The 20,593-nt window shown below is 35.8% G+C and overlaps 1 protein-coding gene across 6 annotated transcripts in view; it reads left to right on the top strand.

Annotated features, from left to right (window-relative positions):
* Nucleotides 1-20,593, top strand: part of Jak2 (Janus kinase 2) — a 182,013-nt gene that overhangs the window by 99,901 nt on the left and 61,519 nt on the right. For all 6 annotated transcript variants that reach the window (XM_087183475.1, XM_013069696.3, XM_013069695.3 and 3 more), the window contains 2 exons: nt 2,230-2,353; nt 12,939-13,056. In XM_087183475.1, coding sequence (XP_087039601.1) covers nt 2,230-2,353; nt 12,939-13,056 — 242 coding nt within the window. The remainder of the gene's footprint in view (nt 1-2,229; nt 2,354-12,938; nt 13,057-20,593) is intronic.

Below are 20,593 nucleotides of genomic sequence, written 5' to 3'. Positions count from 1 at the left end.
TTTCCAGTGGGCTTCAGTTTTCATCAGGGAGCCTGAAAGAGGCCCTCTCTCTGCTATTCACCTCTGCAACTCAGGACAATGGCCTTTATGTTCCCCTGTGCCTCTGTAGTGTGGAACCAGGTAGCTGCACAGCCAAGAGGCCAGAGGTCTGGGGGGGGGGGGAGCTGTTGTTACAGGCACCCATGTGGCCAAGCCTGTGGCCCGTGGGCTTGTGGGGCTGGGGGGGGGGTGACCTCAGGGTCTCCTGGATGCAAGTGGGTGGGGCAAGCTGGAAGGAGCAGGGTGCAGCTACCCGCGTCTGATCGCAAGGCCAGACTGGCAGCCAGTGTGCCTCTGCTTTCTCTTTTTCTTATGCTTTTTTCCTCTTCTTTCTTTCTTCTCTGTTTTTAAGAATATATTCTGTATCTTTAATGATTATAGTTCCATTAAATTTATTTTATTTTTGAAACGTTTTTAAAGCTATGTTTTTCTGAAAATTGTTTGTCCACCAGTTTTCAAATTTATTGGCATTATGTTGTTCTAGTACTCTTTTTACCTTTATAATCTCATAATTATGTTTTTTAAAACTACATAATGTAGCCAGGTATGGTAATACACACCTCTAATCCCACAGTTTGGTAGGCTGAGGCAGGAGAACCACAAGTTTGAGCCTAGACTAGGCAACTTAGCAAGACTTTGTTTCAAAATAAAAAGAATAAAAAGGGCTGAGGAAGTAGCTCAGTGCACAGGCCCTGGCTTCAATCAGCCTACTGATTCCCTCCGCCCTCATCATAGTGCTTGTGCCTCTTTTTATTCTTTTTCAGACTTGACAAAGGCTTGCTTATTGTGTTGCTCATTGCATAGAATCATCTTTTGTTGATTCTCTTTATTGAATCTTTATTCTCTTTTATTATATATTCTTTCAACTTTCTTTGGGATTACTGTTTTCTAATGTATTGAGTTAGATACTTAGATCATTCTGTGTCTGTATATTTTCTAATTTAAGCAGAGTATACTATAGTTTTCCCCTCTCAAATATCACCGTAGTTGTATCCTACAACTTTTTTTTTTTTTTTTGGGTACCAGGGATCGAACTTGAGTCCTCGTGCTTGCCAGGCAGGTGGCGGAACCACTGAGCTAAATCCCTGGCCCTATTCTACAATTTTTAATACTTGTTATTTGTGAATCATTCATTCTAAATGTGCATTACTTTTTGTTATATTTTTTCCTTGACCTTGTGAAATATTTAGAAGTATTTATAAATAAAAGAATGAATGTAAGGACAATGTTTTTATGTATAATTTGCTGAAATTATTACATATCTATAGACAGTTGTTAATAGTTTAAATTCAGAATTTAAATCTCCGTTGTCAGTATGAAGTTTTTTTCATTTCTATATGAAAAAGTATTAGAATAAAAATACTTTTTGTGAAGTTTATGTTTCAAATATAAAGGATTCATTTTTTACATATTTGTGTCTGATTTAATTGAAGTGTGACTACAAAACATGTATGATTATATTTTGGGATTTGTAAAGACTTGTATTCTGGAGGATTGTTGTGTGCATTTGTGTGTATGTGTGTATGTGAATGTTTTGTTCAATATCCTTCAATCTTTTATGTCTTCTGAAATACCTGAAAATCATCATACCCTGCACATTTTAAGTTGATATTTAAATTTTTGTGTGTGTGTGTGTCGTAATGGGGATCAAACTCGGGACCTTGCAGTTGCAAGGCAGGTGTGGTGCCACTGAGCTAAATCCTGGCCCTAAAATTTTTTTCATTGTAAGTTTAAGTAGTGCAAAAAGGCATTATGTAAAACTTTTTATTTTAAAGTGAAACTGCTTCATTGTTCTTTAAAAAATATCCAATGACTTATAAATATTTTAGTAATTTTATAACTTCAGTATTAATCAAAATATACATACACACACACACACACAAGAACTTGCAAGTCTTCAGTTAAGAGAAACTTGAAAGTTTGAATCTACCTTTCTGCAGAGAACAATTAAAATACTGGATAAAACTTTTTTGTTTTAAATCTTCAGGAAAGGACCCCCCCCACCATATTTTCAAGCATAGGGAAAAAAGATATTTGATTAAAAACTCAGTTTTCAATGGTGTTGTACGAGAAGATTTCTATTGCTACTGCATTTTTTCCATGTTTAACTTCCGTCCAATACAAATTGTAGATGTTATGTAAACACTCAGTTAACTGTTAGAATCATTTCTTTTTCTGCTTTCTTTATAGGTATCACACCTGTGTATCATAATATGTTTGCTTTAATGAGTGAAACAGAAAGGATCTGGTATCCACCCAATCATGTCTTCCATATAGATGAGTCATCCAGGCATAATGTACTCTACAGAATAAGGTACTTACATAAAGTGACTTACTTATTAGAAAAGGAATAAAGTAGGAGATATTATAAACTATATAATTTGATAGTTACAGTGTTTTGTTCTGGTTGGGTATTACTTTTTCATTTGTCATTATATTTAAAAACATTTAAAGGAGGGTGTGAGAATGGCCTCTAATAGTAAAATCTTAAATGTTTATGATACTGCTAATTTCCCAGGAAATTTGATGTTTTGTACAATAAAATGCAATCTCACATATCTTCATAAATAACTTTTTTAAAAAGTTGAAAAAATGGAAAGTAAGATTTTTACCAATGTTTGCTTACAACCTTAAAATTTTAAATTGATTTTTAGTCAATTTATGGCAATGTATAATGCCTATTTAGAGAAATTCAGAAGTATTTTTATTCTCAAAAGGAAGAAAGAAGTAAACTCAATTTGTATCTCACCAATAGCTGTAATTTTCCAAGTTTTTATTTACATATGTATATACAATTTAATTTTCATCACAAATTCAAGATGGGATATGTATCTGTACCAGTTCCCTAAGATGAATGTATCTATAGTATTATGTATTGTGAACATACATTAATAAAAAAATAAGTGCTGTGTTAAAGAATCTGATACTTTGGTATATTACTTAATGTTTATTTATGGTCTTAAAGCTAGGAGATGACAGTTCAAACCCAGACCTAGTTTGCTTCATAAGATTGCCTTTTAATCACCTTATGTTTACCTCATTAAAGAGGTAATGTATGTATAGTATTTAGCATTGTGTCTGTCACTTGGGCTCTTTCTTAGTAAAGTTTAGTGTTGCATTGCATCTTTCCTTCCCCCTATTCTATATAAAAATATGTAGTTAGCTGTGTTTGAACTTTCTGATTTCTAAGGTATGATTTTCACTGAGTTTAACAGATGATTTTTGATGTTATTATTGAAAAGACAAAATTAGTAAAAGTTCAGTAAACAACAGACTTGTAAAAATGGCAATCTTGTACATTAATCACCCAATTTCACATAATAAAGATCCTATTAAAATAGCTACAAAAACCTTAACTATTCAGGAATAACCTTAATTATTATTATGACATGACAATAGATTGAGACAGTACAGGAAAACTACCAATTTGTTTAAAAAAATATGAAGAATGAGACCATAATACAGGTATTCCACAGTATTTATGGGATACTGGTTCCAGCATTCCCCTTGGATATCGTAATCCATAGATACTCAATTCTCTTATATAAAATGGCAGAGTATTGCATATAACCTATGGACATCCTCTTACATAATTTAAATTATCTCCAGGTTATTTATAATATCTAATACAAAGTAAATGCTACGTAACTGGTTGTTGTACTGTGTTGTATGAAGAACAATGACTAGAAATACATTCATGTTCAATATAGAGGTGCTTTTTTTTTTTCCAAATACTTTCCATCTGTAGTTAGTTGAATCTATAAATGCAGAACCCACAGGTGGGGAATGCCACTGTACTGGATGGGAAAGATGGAATACTAGAAGGATATGGCTTTTTATCAAAATATAGGATTAACACTAATCCAGTTAAATTTCAACAAAGTCATTTTGGAAAATTTATCAAATTATTAGAGTTAATCTAAAATTACTAATTAAATGGAATGGTCATGAGAAAAAAGATATGTTTGGCAATTGTAAAATATTCTGTCAGATATTGTCACTTGTGAAACTCTTAAGATAGTATCTGTTATTAATATATAGTTAAGTTCATAATCATAACAAATATTAAATGTTTTATGTCAGGGAGAAGGAAAAAGGATTGATCAATAAATAATAGCAGGGTCAGGAATTTCCCAAGTTCAGTCCCTGGTACTAAAAAAACCAAAATGGTAGCAGGATAGGTGGTTAGCTGTTTGGGTAACTTTCTACCTTCTTACTTAAAAATGTATATCAATAAATTTTTTTAATTTTTATTTTTTATATTTTTTCCAGAATAAATTTTAGGTTGATTAAAGAGTAGGTTGGTATATAAATAGGAATGTAAAAAAAAATCATACCATAAAAACCTGAATTGGAGCTGGATATGGTTTCATATGTCTGTAATCTCAGCACTCTGGGATGCTGAGAGACAGGAGGATCCCAAGTTTGAGCCCAACCTTGGCAACTTAGTGATAAAGACAGACCCTATCTCAAAATAAAAAAAAAAAAAATGACTGAGGATGTAGCACAGTTGTGGACTCTGGGTTCAGTTTTTAGTACAGGAAAAACAAACAAATTTTAAAAATCTGAATTGGAATTGAACACATATGAGTTCCATGGGAAAATAGGATTTAAGCATCAGAAATAGAGAAAGAATATAGGTCTAATTGCTATTCACTATAAAAAGTTTTAAACTTCTGAAGGTTAAAATAAACTTAAAAGGCAAACATTAAAGATAGTTTCAACAAGTCAAATAAAAGATTATTCTTACAAATCTAAAATTAAAAATACATGGTGAGTTATTTCACAAAAGAATGAAGAGTTAATGACCTTTGGGAAAAACAAAAGCTTAGTTTCATTAGGTATGAAAACAACGAATACTTGTAACTGTGAAGCCTACAATCTCTCATGATTAATAAGCTGTTGAAAAATCTAATAATATGCAACCTCTGTGAAAAGTAATTTTATAATATTTGCAATTCTTTTGTCACATGCTATTTCTCTTTTTTTTTTTTCACATGCTATTTCTCAAGATTTTCTGGTGATTTTTAGATTATAGGTGGCTCTTATGGAATAGACCTCTTACAGAGAGACAGTAAAAACAATATAGAATAATTCATGATTATTAAAACAAAGGAAAAGGAAAGGAAAGGAAAACATTAAGATTGAAAAGAGACATCTTTAATATGATAGAGTATCTACCAGAGCCAAATATTATTTTTTCTGGTAAAATGTTAACATCAGTCTCTAAAATGGAGAACGATAAAGCTGGGTGCCATGGCTCATTCCACCAGCACTCTGAGAGGCTAAGGCAGAAAAATAGAAAATTTGAACCTAGCCCAGGCAATTTAGAGATTTAGTGAGACCCTGTCTCTAAACAACAGCAGTCACCAACAGCAACAAACAAAAAGGAAGGGAGGCTGGGGATGTAGGTAGTGTGAGTCCTGTATTCAATTCCCAGTACCAAAGAAAAAAAGAACAAGACAAAAAGACAAAGATGCGGTGTCCACTATCACTACATGACTTCAGCACTTCAGTGGGATTCTAGGCAGTATAGCAAGACAAGAAAAATAACCAAAATGTTTAAGGGCTGAGAACAAAGAAGCAATATAATTCTAAATGTACAAAATATGAACAAAATTAATAGGGTGCTAGATCTCTGTTATCAGTATTTTAAAGTATTACTGGTTTCTATATACCACCAGCAAACAGAAAAGAGGTAATTTAAAATACAAACTAATAGCAAAAAAGTATCTAGGATTAAAACTATCCAAAATTAAGACTTTTATATAGTTTTTTTTCTTTCGTTTTTTACAGTTTTGGGGACTGAACTGACTAGGGCTTCATGTGTGCAAGACAAGCACTCTGTCATTGAGCCACATTCCTAACCCTCTTCAGAAATTTTTTTTTTTTGGTACTGGGAATCGAACTCAGGACCTTGCGCTTGTGAGGCAGGCGCCAGAACCACTGAGCTAAATCCCTGGTTCCTCTCTTCAGATTTTAAAACTACATATTTGTATTATTTAAAGAAGCTTGCTAGTATGCTATATGGGATTGATGAGGTATCAATATATTAAGTATATTTTCCTTATCATTTTCTGTATTTACTATATCTTACAGAATCAGCAAATATATCTTAAAATGCATGTTCCAAGGTCAGCACTTTTTTAAAAAAAGGAACAGATAGTAAATATTTTAGGCTTTTTTGCTTGTGCTGTTTCTATTTTAACTATTCAACTTTGTTATGGTGGTATAAAAGAAGCCATAGATAATATGTAATTGAGTGGGCATGGCTGTATCCCAGTGAAATTTTATTTACTAAAACTGACAGTGGGCCAGATTTGACCTGTGAGCCAGTTTGCTAATTTCTACTTAAGAATTAAAAATTATTTCTCATACCAAATTATAGTAGAAATGAGTTCTTTCTGTTCTAAAGCTAAAAGGGCATATATCAAAAGTTACCTATAACCAGAAGTTCCAAGAGAAGTCTATCCAGAAACTGTCCAAAAGATTTTATAATAAAAAAACTCACTTGTCGGTTGTTTATAGGCTATTCTTCATTTCCTTTGGTACATATGTAGGAGTTACATCAAAGCAACATGAAAGAGCAATAATTTAAAACTGTTGAAGGTTGATGAGTGGATAAAGAAAATACAGTATATATTCACAGTGGAATTAGCCATAAAGAAGAATGAAATCATGTAATTTTTAGGAAAATGGATGGAACTAGGAACTATCATCTTAAGTGAAATTAGCGATACTCAGAAAAAGTTAAATATTACATTTTCTCTTATATGAGAAACATAAAATTACACAAGTTAATAAATAACATGAAAGGAGAGATGACAGGAAACCTGGAATAGACTTTTGGAGAAGGGGAAGGAGATCATGGGGCAATGTTGGGATTAAAATTGACTTAAGATATGTTAAATATGTGAACCAACTTCCCAAAGCGAACCCTGCCATTATGTAACATTAACATGAGGTAATAAAACATAATAGGGTTTATGGTGTATAAAAATATAATTTACATGATGGTAGTACAAAGAGCATGGATGAAGTTTTTGTATATTGATGTAATTAATGTGGAGTTAATAAAAACTAGATTATTTTACATTGTTCATTGTAATCCTTAGGGCAACTTCTAATAACTCAAAAATATATAGCAAAATAAACAACAAAGGACTTAAAATTATAGAATAGAAAATATATATTTTTTAGTATCGGAGATTGAACTCAGGACCTTGTGCTTGTGAGGCAGGTGGAGGCACCACCACTGAGCTATCCCTGGCCCCAGAAAATATTTTTAACACAAAACAAATCAGTAATGGAGGACTAGATGAACAACAACAACAAAAACAAGCTGTGTAGAAGAGAAGTAGCACAATGATAGACATAAATCTGACCTTAACAATAATTTCCTTAAGTAACAATGGGTTAAACACTCAGAGGACAGAAGGAATGCCAGGCATGGCAGTGTATGCCTATAATCCCAGCCCTCAAGAGGCTGAGGCAAGTGGATCACCACAAGTTTGAGGACAGACTGGGTTACATAGAGAATTCAAAACCAGTCTAAACTATTTAGCAAGACCTTGTCACAAACGAAGAAACACATAAGACAGAATGTATAAAAACATTCAAATACATGCTGTCTGTAAGAGTTGTATTTTATATTGAAAGACACCAATGGGTTGAAAATAAAGAATTTAGAAAGCTTCATACCAGAAAATGAGAAGGAGGATTCAAGATGATGGATTAGAGGCACGCAGCATTTACCTGCTTTTCCATGAGTTAGAACCAAAATCAAAAGGTGTATAGCTGTTTGTTGAGGTGGGAGGCGATACGAATTGGAGTTTAATAACAGAGAAGGAGACCTGAGAAACACAGGGATTCTGAATAATGGACTAGTGAGAGACATAGAGCGCCCCAGCACTGTGGGGGATGCAACATGGAGGGATGAAGGAGGTATTCCCCCTTGGAGGGTGTATAGGTAAAAGAAGGGAGATCACAGCAAGCAATAGGGCAGAATTCAGTATCTTGCAGGGAGAAAGTCTAAACAGATAAGAGACCTGGAAACTGAATTGCAAGGTGGCTTTAGAGAAGTTCTCTGCACTTCCTAGTACATTTTTACCACACTGTGATTTGGAGCCATTCTGAGGAAGGTTCTGTCGTTTGAGCTTACTGCTCTGAAGATCGGAGGTCCCTGCATTTTTGTGACTCTGGGCCCCGGGGCCCCATGGTAGTTTCACTGCACAGGCTTAGTGGATGGATGCTTTGTGAGTCAGTTTGGCTCCTGCAGAAGACTCTGACAGAAGCCCCCAGTCCACACAGGAGCCTTGTTTGTGGGGGCAGCAGGATTGTGGGCAATGGGGTTGTGTAGAACCCATTGTCCCATCTCACCCAACCCAGATCCTCTCAGCTGCATTGCTTCTCTCTACCTGTGTGGATATCTGGGGACACCTTGCAGATCCAGTATTTGCTGAGCCCTCAGAGTGCAAAGCCTAAAAAGCTACTGGAGAATCGGTACCTGCCAAGTGCATTCTATGCTACACCTTCTACGTGCAAAGCAGCTGAGGGGTCTCAACTGTCTTCAGTCACAAATCATTCCACTAGTCACCTGGAGGGCACCATAACATGAAAACCTGAGAGTTGAATAATCCCTGTTTCCTCTTTCTCCACCAAATACACAGCCTAATGAGTCCTGGAGAGAAGCTTTGATTGGCATTGATTTGAATACTTCAGCAGGGAAGAAATTTTTTGTTTTTTATTTATACTTTTTTCTTTTTAATTTTTTCTTTCTTTTCCCTCTTTTTACTTTTGTCTTTTAATTTTAATTTAAATTTTTTTTTATTTTTACTTTTTTCATCCCCCACCCCCCACCCCAGTACTGGGAATCGAACCAGGATCTCATGCATACTTAGGCAAGTATTCTACCACTGAGCTCTGTCTTTTTACCTCTTTAAAACATTCTATTTTGAGCCTGGGTCTCCCTAAATTGCCTAGGCTGACCTTGAACTTGTAATCTTCCTGCCTCAGCCTCCTCAGTAGCTGGGATTATAGGCATTTACCATGATACCTGGTTTTATCTTTTTATTTTATTCTATACTTTTTCCCTTTTGTTCTTCTGTTGTTATTGGTTTTATGGTTTTATTAATCTTTTTTGTTGTGGGACCAGGGATGGAGTGTAGGACTTTGTGCAGGTTGAATGCTGCTGACCTGCATTCCTGCTCAATTGAGAGGAACTGCACATAGCTCCTCACTAACTAATCCCACTCATACTTTGGCAAGAGTTCACTTTAAAGAATAGAGACACAGAATGCCCAGCCAGTAGCCTCTCCCCAAATGAGCATAGGGAAGGGGGTCTGATGCCCTGCTCCTGGACAGTCACCCCCACGGCAACAGCAGAAAGAACACAATTGTTGTGGCTCATACTAGTGCACTCAGCGTTGGTCACTTCCATACCCTATCAGATTGCACACAACTGACAAATGGATATGAGTGCACAAAGAAAGAACTATGATCCTGGCCTCAGCCTATCCACGTGAGACATCAGGAACCACACCATTGTCTAAATGGAATAAAACCTTCAGGCCTTTCATCATGTTTGGCACAGACAGTATCCGAATTGTTTTAAAATAACATACCTAGTATCACCAGTGCCCTTGGCAGTCCCCACCACCTGATGGGTACTTCCACTCCAAAACAGGAGTAGCTAGAGAGGTTATATCCCACATATTATGCTATATCACACCTGCCTGAGTTACCAGAAGATCCCATTTGTGTGAGCTGTACAGAAAAAGTGGGTTCCTCAGGCTCCAATGGGGTATACATTGTGTCAGAACTCACTAATCGTGACGCCTGCCTCGAAAGTGCAAGGTCCTGAGTTCAATCCCCAGTACCAAAAAAAAAAAAAGAACTCACTAATCAGCCAAAAAAGTCATAGATTATACTACAAACTCCAGGTGAAATTAGACTCAACTATATACAACAAACTGGTACCTCAAGATGCATGGTGAAGGCCACTTACTGAGAAGACTGTCACAAAATAGTGGAATAGATATCTGTCTCAACAGATGGTTAAATCTCTATACAGATACACAAGAAATATGAAAACAAGGCAATAAGACACTGACTAAAGTTCCTAATTTTATAGTAATAGATTCCAAAGGTATTGAAATGAATGAATTGCCAGGTAAAGAATTCAAAAGAATGATTTTGTAAAAAACTGGATTCCAAGAGAATGCAGATAAACAGTTGAGTGCATTGAGGCAGACAATGGAGGATATGAATGAGAAAATCAATAAAGTGATAGAGACTTTAAAAAAGAACCAAACAGAAATCTTGAAAATGAAAAACGTGGTAAATCAGATTTTAAAAACTCAGTTGAAAGCCTCATCAACACACTAGATCAAGTGGAAGAAAGAATACCAGAGCTTGAAGACAAGATTGATAAAGTATTATGTTTGATAAAAATAAAACATACAAAAGAATGAACAGGACAAGACGTTTGGAGCACCATTAAAAAACCAAATGTCCACATAATTGGCATACTTAAGGGAGACAAGCTACAGGCAGAAGGCATAGAAACATGAGAGTAGGTCTTTGGGTACTTAGGTTAGGCAGTGGTTTCTTGGGTATGAGACCACAAGCTGAAGTGAAAAAGAAAAATAGATAAGTTGAGATTTTACAAAATTAAAAAAATCTGTGTAATAAAGGACACTGTCTAGAGAAATGACAGCTTACAAAATGGAAGAAAGTCTGTAAATCATATATCTGATAAAGTTCTTACATGTAGAATATACAAAGAAGTCTTACAAGTCAACCAACTGTATGACAATCCAATGAAAAAAGAGGTAAAAGACTTGAATAGACGTTTCTCTAAAGAAGATATACAAATATCTAATAAGCATGTGAAAAGGTGTTCAAAATCACTGATCATTAGAGAAATGTAAGTTAAAACTACAATGGGATATAACAATTGATCTACTAAGATGGAAAAAAGATAGACAATAACATATGTTGTGAAGGATTTGTACTAATTGAGATTGCTGCTCAGAAATGGTACAGCCACTTTGGAAGACAATTTAGCCATTCTTTTTTTTTTTTTTTGTACTGGAGATCAAACTCAGGACCTCATGGTTGCCAGGCAGGCACTGTGCCACTGAGCTAAATCCCTGGTCCTTGGCCATTCTTTAAAAAGATTAATATGATGTTACCATATTACTCAGCAATTTAATTCCTAGGTATATATGTCAAAGAAATATATATCCATAAACTTTTGTATGTGACTGTTCACAGCAGCATTATTTGCATTAGCAAAAACAAAAAAAACAAAACTCAAATGGCTTATCATGTGTTGAGTGGATAAGTAAAATGTGGTATGTCAATACAATAAAATACTCAGCAATGCAAAGGACTAAATTACTGATATATCTTTTTTGTGGATCAGCCTTGAAAACATGCTAAATGAGAAGCTATTTGATATGCTCTCTCTTTTTTTTTTGAGGTACCGGGGATTGAACTCAGGACCTTGTGCTTGCAAGGCAGGCACGATGCCACTGAACTAAATCCCCAGCCCCTGAGAAGCTATTTGAGGTATAAAATATATCCAGAGTACACAAATTTATGAAGATAGATTAGCAGTAACTTTCAATCGGGGAATAAATAAGGGTTTTCTGGCTGTAATTGCTTATCAGTATGGAGATTCTTTTAGGCAGAATGAAATTGTTCTAAAATTATATGATAATGATATTCTACAAAAGACCAAATTGAATACATTGAATGGGTGAACTTCATGACATGGAATAAAGCTGTTACTAAAAAAAAAATCAACTGAGAATAACCTTTTCTTTTCATTGAAGGACAGTTTTTTTAACTCCATGTTTTTTCTGAAGCCAGAAGCAGTTATTTATTTGTTCACCAAATTAGCATTTTCAGGTATCTTTTGTTACTGGATTAAAAAATTATGTTTACTTTTTGTTAATATTTTATTTCTACATTTTTCAGTTTCCTATGATTGCTTCTGTACTCTTCATTATATACTGCACCAAAGTATCCAATATATTACACTTGTTTATTGATTTTATACTTCTACTGGGATTTTTTGTATTTTCTACCTACATTATTATGTAGGTTTTTTTTGGTACTGGGGATCGAACTCTGGTCCTTGCGCTTGCGCAGCAGGTGGCGAAACCACTGAGCTAAATCCCCGGCCCTACCTACGTTATTATGGTCTTATCTAGATGTCCTTTTGTCCCCAGCTTGTATTTAACACTGTTAGCTGTGTTTTCTGATAATGAGATAATATCTTTCAGTATGGTGAAAGTGGATATATATATATATGTATGTATGTATGTTAGGGTCTCCTTGGTGGGAGACTGGAACCTGAAGACAGTATCCGACAAAACCTATTAAAAGAAGGGCATGGGGGACCAGAGTTCCACGAGGAGTTAAGGCACGGTTTATTGGTAGTATTCTTCTTTTATACATTTTTCTGTAGGATACATCAATCATTAACAGTTTAAAATGTTAGTCAGCTAACCACGGGTTATACTCATGTGTACCTAAAACATCTAAAGAACCATCTGTGTACATTTAATCTTAGTACATCTTATCTAAATCATCTTGGTTACTTAAAGCTTCTAAAGAATTAGCTACTCTTACCTGTTTTTATACCAAGCAAATATTTGAGAGTCTCAAGGGTCTGAACACTGTGGGAATAACAAACAGCCTTCTGAAGTTATCTTTAACTTCTCTATCTGGGCTTGCCACAGACATCAGGACAATCTGTCTTCAAAAGGCCGTCCGGAGGGCTGAGAACTTCTCACATCCTCCATATATATATACACACACATATATATGTATATATGTTTATATTTAAACTTTTTGGAGGCTGATGGAATGTTTGAATTGTCTTGTAGATTTTATTTTCCTCACTGGTATTGCAGTGGAAGCAACAGAACCTATCGGTATGGAATATCTCGAGGCACTGAAGCTCCTCTTCTTGATGATTTTGTCATGTCTTACCTTTTTGCTCAGGTATGACTTTTATTTTACTGGCATGTATATTAAATGATAAATGCCTTTCTGTGTAGTGTATCTCTTAATCAGGATTAACTTCATATGGGTAAATTGCAGTTTTGTCTTATGCAGCAGGTATAGACAGGTAAAAAATAGTATTTAATACTAAATTTTAATTCCATGATTAATGAATAATAAAATACATTTCATGAAGATTTATAGAACTAATCATTTTGCATTTTCTTTCCTTTTATTTTAGGACTTTTGACCATTTTAAGGATTTCATAAAATGTAACTGAGTTTTTAACACAATTCATGTGAATATAAATAGTTAAAATACTGAATAGTAAAATTTCTGTGAAGTGTTTTTTCTTTTTTTCCCCCAGTACTGGGGATCGAACTCAGGATCTGTCACTTGCGCTTTGCCAGGCAGGCATGGTGCTGCTGAGCTAAATCTCTGGCCCTGGTTTTTCTTTTTTCTTTTTAAATTTCTGGATAATTTCAGACTTCAATAGTGGATAGTGAAATGTGAAAAAAGTAACATAAATATGAGATAAGATAGTTTGTGTAGCTCTTCATGAGAGGGTAAGGAGATATTGATACTTAGAGCTTTGTTTTACCTACTTAGTCATCAATATTGATATATTAATTTTTGTATTGTATTTGATCATTTTTTAATACTTTCTTTTCTATTACTTTGATTTAAATAGTAATTAAAATATATTATTAAATAATTTTTGTTTTCATGTACTGCTGGAGTAGTATGAATAAAAATTGAAGAAAGAAAAGGCAATTAGTACTCTTAGGTAAAGATATTCTTAAAGTATTAGATAAAAACGTTCTAATTCAGATTTGCTACCATCATAGGGAATAACCCTACACATTTTCATGGCTCACATTTCTAATAAGCCTAGTAAGTGTGAGCAGTAAATTAAAAAATACTTCTCTGTTGGGATGTGAGACCAGTCAACTTTTTATTGTTGTAAAAATATATATTAAAATTGATCATTTTAGACATTTTAAGTGTATAATTCCTTTACATTAAATACATTATTCTACGATCATCACCATTATCCATCTCTAAAACATTTTTTATTTTTTCAAACTGAAACTTCCTATGCATTAAATAGTAACTCTGTTTCCTTTATCTCCTGGTCCTTGGTAAAATTACTTTCCTTCCTTTCTTTCTTGCTTGCTTTCTTTCTTCTTGAGACAGGGTCTCACTGTGTGGTTCAGGCTGGCCTTGGACTCTCTATGTATCCCAGGGTACCCTCAACTCACATGGTGATCCTCCTGTCTCAGCCTCCTGAGTACTGGGATTACAGGCGTGTACAACTGCGCCCAGCTCATTCTACTTTCTGTCTTTATGAATTTGCTGATTTTATTTTCATACAAATGAAATTATACAATATTTGTCTTTTTTGTGACCAGCTTGTTTGACTTAGCATATCTTCAAGGTTCATCCATGTTATAGCATGTGTTAGAATTTCTTTCCTTTTTACAACTGAATACTATTCCATTGTATGTGTATACTACATCTTTTGTATTAATTCATCTGTTGATGAACATATTGGGTTGCTTCTACCTTTTTAACTATTTGTAAATAATGCTTCTATTAACATGGGTACCCAAATACTTCTTTGAGTCTTTGCTTTCAGTTCTTTTGGAAATAAATCCAGAAGTGTAACTGTGAGATTATATATAGTAATTCTGTTTGTATTTGTTGAGGAGCTACCATATTGTTTTTCATAATGCTTATACTATTTTGTATTTCTGTAAACTGTGTACCACTGTTTCAGTTTCTCTACACTCTTGACAACTTACTTTGTAAAATAATAGCTGTCCTGATAGATATGAAATGATATTTCATTGTTTTTATTTGCACTTCCCTAGTGTTTAGTAATATTAGCCATATTTTCATATGTTTGTTGGCCATTTGTATATCCTTTTTGGAGAAATACCTAACACCCACAGGTTAAAAGAGGAAATGGTTTATTTGCCTCACCATTCCAGAGGGTTTAGTTCATGGTAAACTGGTTCCAAGGCAGAAACATGGCACAAAAGCATGGTGGAGCAAAGCTGCCTAGTTCATAGTGGCTGGGCAGCAGAGTAGGTGAAAAGTGTCAGTCGGGAAGGGGCCAGGGAACAGATATAGACCCCAAGACCATGCCTCCATGACCCAACCAGACACACCTAGAAATGTGCTTTACTAACCACCTAGACAGCTCCCAAGTCAATCAAGTTGACAGCTAACCTTAATCATCACATCCCACCTAAACACATCTCCTTAAACCATACTTAATCTCCAAATAAACACAATAGCAAATTCTTGATTCTGCCTAACATAATACAGTTATCCCATTTACAACCAGAAACACAACAATCCCTTACCCAAAGTCTCAACAGATCTGACGTTGTCCAAAAGTCTAAGAACAAGTTTCTGAGATTCAGGCAGTCAGTTCTCAAGCTCTGTAAAAGTAAAAAACAAATCACACAATCCCAAGGTAGAACAGCATAGGATAAATATTCCCATCCCAAAAGGGAGAAATAGGGAGCTTGCAAAGAATAGGACCAAAGCAAGACTGAAAACCAGCAAGACAATGATTAAGTCCTGTGACTCCTTATATGGCATCAAGGGAACATGCTGGTGAGATGTCAGTTCCAGGGGGACTGGACAGCTCCACCCCTATGGACTTGCTGGTTGCAGTTCACATGACCTCTCTTGGGCTGGCTGTACTCATGGCTTGCAGCTTTCCTCAGCAGACATTCCATGTTCCTGGTAAATCCAACTTCCTGGGAGGTCTCCAATATAACTTTAGCTTCATTCTCATAGCATCCTGTATCTCAGGTGCTGCTTGCTTGACCTCCCAGGGCTTCCTTTGAAATGTAGGAGGGTGCCTTCCTGACCACACAACTCTTGCATCCAGTAAAACTGGCATCATGTGAATGATACCAAGGTCTGTTGTCAGTGGAAACAGCACCTAGGCCACATTGGACCATGGCTACACTGGCATCTGACTTTCTGGATGATGAAGCGTGGTAAAATGAATCCCAGAGGACCTATTCCCTTTAGCAGGGGTTCCAGGAACTATCTTTTTAAATGAAAAGGTGTTACTTTTACACTCATTTGCCACAGTAGATGCAGTCTTGATGATTCCTGAGATGCTCTGAAGGCATCTTTTTTCTTGTTCCCATACAAAGTACTTCATTTCTTTTTAATGCTATTATTCTTTTCAGCAACAACACCTCCTTGGGCCAAGAACTTTATGCATCATTCTTTCAGGGTGAAGATTTAATTTGTTCTGCCCTTCTTTTTGCCCCTGTTCTCACTGTAAATCTGGCTAAAAGAACCAGCATTACCCATACCACAATCTGAATGTTGGGCTGCCTTGAACTTTCCTCCACCAGATCAATTATTTCACATTAATCTGCCTTAATCTCAGACTCCCCCAGTCTCAGGACACAGGCAATATGTAGACAGTTTTTTTTCTTTGCCAGAGTGTAACACATATGGCCTCTAGTTTAACTTCCAGAAGAGCATACTTGTTCTGAACTGACACATCCTGAGGTTAGCCTTGACTGTGTGCTTCTTATCAGCATTCTGATCTGAGCTCTGGCCAGAATCACCCATTATTAGGCTCTAGTTTCAGCATTTTAGGGCTTCTCTATCCTGCCTCTAAAATCTTTCCAAACTCTTCTCACAAACCAGTTCCAAAGGCTTCTGTGCCACATGGTCAGGTATAGTCACAGCAATGATTCCATTTCCCTTGGGACCAATTTTTTTATATTAGCTGTCCCATTGCTGGGATCAAATCCCTTACACTCACAACTTAAAGAAAGAAATGGTTAATTTGCCTTATAGGTTCAGAGGATTTAGTCCATCGTCAGCTGACTATAAGGCAGGAACATCTCGGCAGAAATTCATGGTAGAAAAGAGTTCCTTAGTTCATGGCAGCTGGGAAGTATAGCAGAAGAATACCCGAGAGGAAGGGGCGAGGTACCAGATGGTCATGGTCATACCTCCATGACCCACCTAGTCATACCCAGAAGTGTACTAACCCCATAGGCACTTCTCAAGCTAATGAAATTGACAATTAAGCTTAACCATCACAAATTTTTATTTAAGTCTTTTGTTCATTTTTTCATTACATTTTTTTGTTGTTGTTGTTTTGTTCTTTGGTTGTGTCATAGGAGTTCTTTATATATTCTGCATATTACCCCTCATAAGTTATATGATTTGTAAATATATTTTCCTGTTTTATAGGTTATCTTTTCACTTTGTTGCTAGTGTCCTTTGATCAATAAAAGTTTTAAATTTGCTGAATATGGTGGTGCATTCTTGCAATCCCAGCTATTTAGGAGGCTGAGTTAGGAGGATTGCAAATTTCAGGCCAGCATGGGCAACTTGGAAAGACCCTGTCTCAAGAGGAAGTGGTGGGTGGGAATATAGCTTGGAGGATGTAGCATGTGAGAGGCCCTGGGCTCCATCTCCAGTATTGCAAGAAAAGTTTAAAATTTTGATGTATTCTAATTTATTTATTTTTTCTTTTTGTTACTTGTGCTTTTGCCAAAAGCCGAAGCCATTGTCACCCCCCGCCATGTTTTCTTCTAAGAATTTTATAGTTTAGTTCTTAAAAAGGCCTTTGATCTATTTTGAGTTAATTTTTACATATGGTGTGTTAAGGGTCTAACTTTATTTTTTTTCTTAAATTCTTTTATTGGTACATTTTAGGTATGCAACACAATTACATTTCTCATTGGGAACTTGTACCTTTACATGATGCATCTTGGTTCTTATTTTTTCCCCATTCCTAGCCCTCCACCCCCTCCACCCTTCCCTATTTACAAAGACTTTATTTCCATTTTTTCCATTTCTCATCACTTTTTCTTTCCCTTCTTTTCTTTCCCCTGCCTCTCCCACTACCCCTACCCCTTTGGACCTTTTCTTCCTATTTTGCATTATCGATTATTCATTCTAATCATTGGTACATTTTAGGTATACAATATAATGACATTCATCATTGGAAATTTGCACCTTTACATAATCTCTCTTGGTTCTTGTTTTTCACCCTTGCCCAGCCCTCCCTTCAACCCCTCCATTCCTCCCTATTTACAAAGATTTTGTTCCTATTTTTCCATTTTCTCATATTAATTCCATTCCCTTCTATCCTTTCCCCTAGCCCTCCCACTTCCTTCCCCTTTGCCCCTTTTCTTCCTATTTCATATTACCTATTATACATTTTAGTCCTCATTTACACTTTCAGTTTCTCACACCAGAGAAACTATTTGGTATTTATACATGTGTGTCCTATTCATTTCACTTCAGAGTATTGCCTCAATGTGCATCCACTTAGCTATAAATGTCTCTAATTTCTCATTTTTGATGGCTGAGTAGTACTCCATTTTATAAAAAAACCACATTTTCTTTATCCAGTTTCCAGTTGATGGGCATTTGGGCTGTTTCCAAGTTTTAGCTATCACAAACTGTGCTGCTATGAACATGGGTGCACATATATATCACTGTGGTATGATTCTTTTAATTCTTTGGGGAAGATCCCCAGCAGTAGAATAGCAGGGTCAAATGGGACTTCCAGTCTTAGTTCTTTAAGGTCTCTCCATACTGATTTCCACAGTGGTTGCACCAGTCTACACTCCCACTAGCAGTGGAGCAGTGTTCCTCTTTCCCCACAGCCCCACCAGCATTTGTTATTGGTTGATTTCATGATAGCAGCCATTCTTTCTGGAGTGAAGTGGAATCTCAGTGTTGTTTTCATTTGCATCTCTCGAATGACCAGTGATGTTGAACATTTTTTCATGTATTTATTTGCTATTTCTACTTCTTTGTCTGAGAAATGTCTGTTCATTTCAGATGCCCATCTTCGGATTGGGTCTTTAAATTTGGGAGGTCTGATCTTTTTAAGTTCTTTATAGATTCGAGATAGTAGACGTTTGTCTGAGGAAAAGCAGGTGAAGATTTTTTCCCACGTTGTGGGTTGTCTCTTCACACTGCTGATGGTTTCTCTTGCTGTGAATATGCCTTTTAATAAGAAGAGATCCCATTTGTTGATTGTGCTAGTTCACGGGCAACTGAGATTTTGTTCATAAAATCTTTTCCTACACCGATGTCTTCAAGGGTTCTACTTAACCTCTGTTCCAGCTGGTTCAGAGTTTCTGTTTTAATATTTAGATCTTTAATCCATTTTGATTTTAGTTTAGTGCATGGTGAGAGATAGAGGTCTAGTTTTAATCTTTGGCAAGTTGAAGCCCAATTTTTCCAGCACCATTTATTAAAGAGGCTATCTTTCCTCCAGTGAGGGTGTTTGGCTCCTTTATCAAAGATGAGATGGCTGAGTGTGTCTGCCGTTGTTTCTTCATCTTCTAATCTGTTCCACTGGTCCTCAGGGCTGTTTCTTTGCCAGTACCATGCTGTTTTTATCAGAGTAGCTTTGTAGTAGAGTTGCAGATTGGGGATTGTGATACCCCCTGCCATGTCTCTGTTATCTAGAATTGCTTTTCCTATTCTGGGTCTCTTCTTGCTCCAAATGAATTTTTGGATTGTTTTCACAAGGTCCATGAAGTATGCTGCTGGGATCTCAATTGGAATTGCATTGAATCTATATAGCAGTTTTGGAAGTATGGCCATTTTCACTCTATTAATCCTTCCTACCCAGGAGCAAGGGATGTCTGTCCATTTTCTGATATCATCTTCAATCTCTCTTTTCAGAGTGCCATAGTTTTCAGAGAAGAGGTCTTTGGTTTCTTTCATTAGGTTGATTCCTAGGTATTTCAGTTTTTTGATGCTATTGTGAAAGGAATTATTTGCCCTATTTCTCTCTCAGTGAATCTGTTATTGGTGTAGAGGAAAGCTATTGATTTTTGCGTGTTGACCTTGTAACCTGCTACTTGACTGAATTTGGTTATTAAGTCTAGAAGACTTTTGGTGGAGTTCTTGGGGTCTTCTATATACAATATCATGTCATCTGCAAATAATGACAATTTGACTTCTTCATTTCCTATCTTTACTCCTTTTATAAGAGTGGTGATAGTGGACATCCTTGTCTTGTTCCTGGTTTTAGTGTGAAGGATTTCAATTTTTGACCATTTAATATGATATTGGCTGTTGGTTTTTCATAGATGGCTTCTATCAGTTTGAGGTAGAGACCATCTATTCCAATTTTTTGTAGGGTTTTTATCATAAATGCATGTTGGATTTTGTCATGCTTTTTCTGCGTCTATGGAGATAATCATATGGTTTTTGTCCTTGGCTCTATTGATATAGTGTATTACATTGATTGATTTGCATATGTTGAACCATCCCTGCATCCCTGGGATGAATCCCACTTGATCAGGGTGTATGATCTTCTTGATGATCTTCTGCATTCTATTTGCCAGTATCTTATTAAGGATTTTTGCATCTCCATTCATTAGTGAGATTGGCCTATAGTTCTCCTTTTTGGTTGCGTCCTTCTCTGCTTTGTGGATCAAGGTGATGCTTGCTTCCAGGAATGAATTTGGGAGTATTGCTTCCCTTTCAACTTCATTGAAGTGTTTAAAC

Source organism: Heterocephalus glaber, unplaced genomic scaffold, assembly GCF_053883595.1.
Source record: "Heterocephalus glaber isolate CG9 unplaced genomic scaffold, H.glaber_assembly_v1.0 deba00001481, whole genome shotgun sequence".
Lineage (NCBI taxonomy): Eukaryota > Metazoa > Chordata > Mammalia > Rodentia > Bathyergidae > Heterocephalus > Heterocephalus glaber.
Note: the sequence above shows the minus strand (reverse complement) of the source record. Positions and strands in the feature narration are given on the sequence as shown.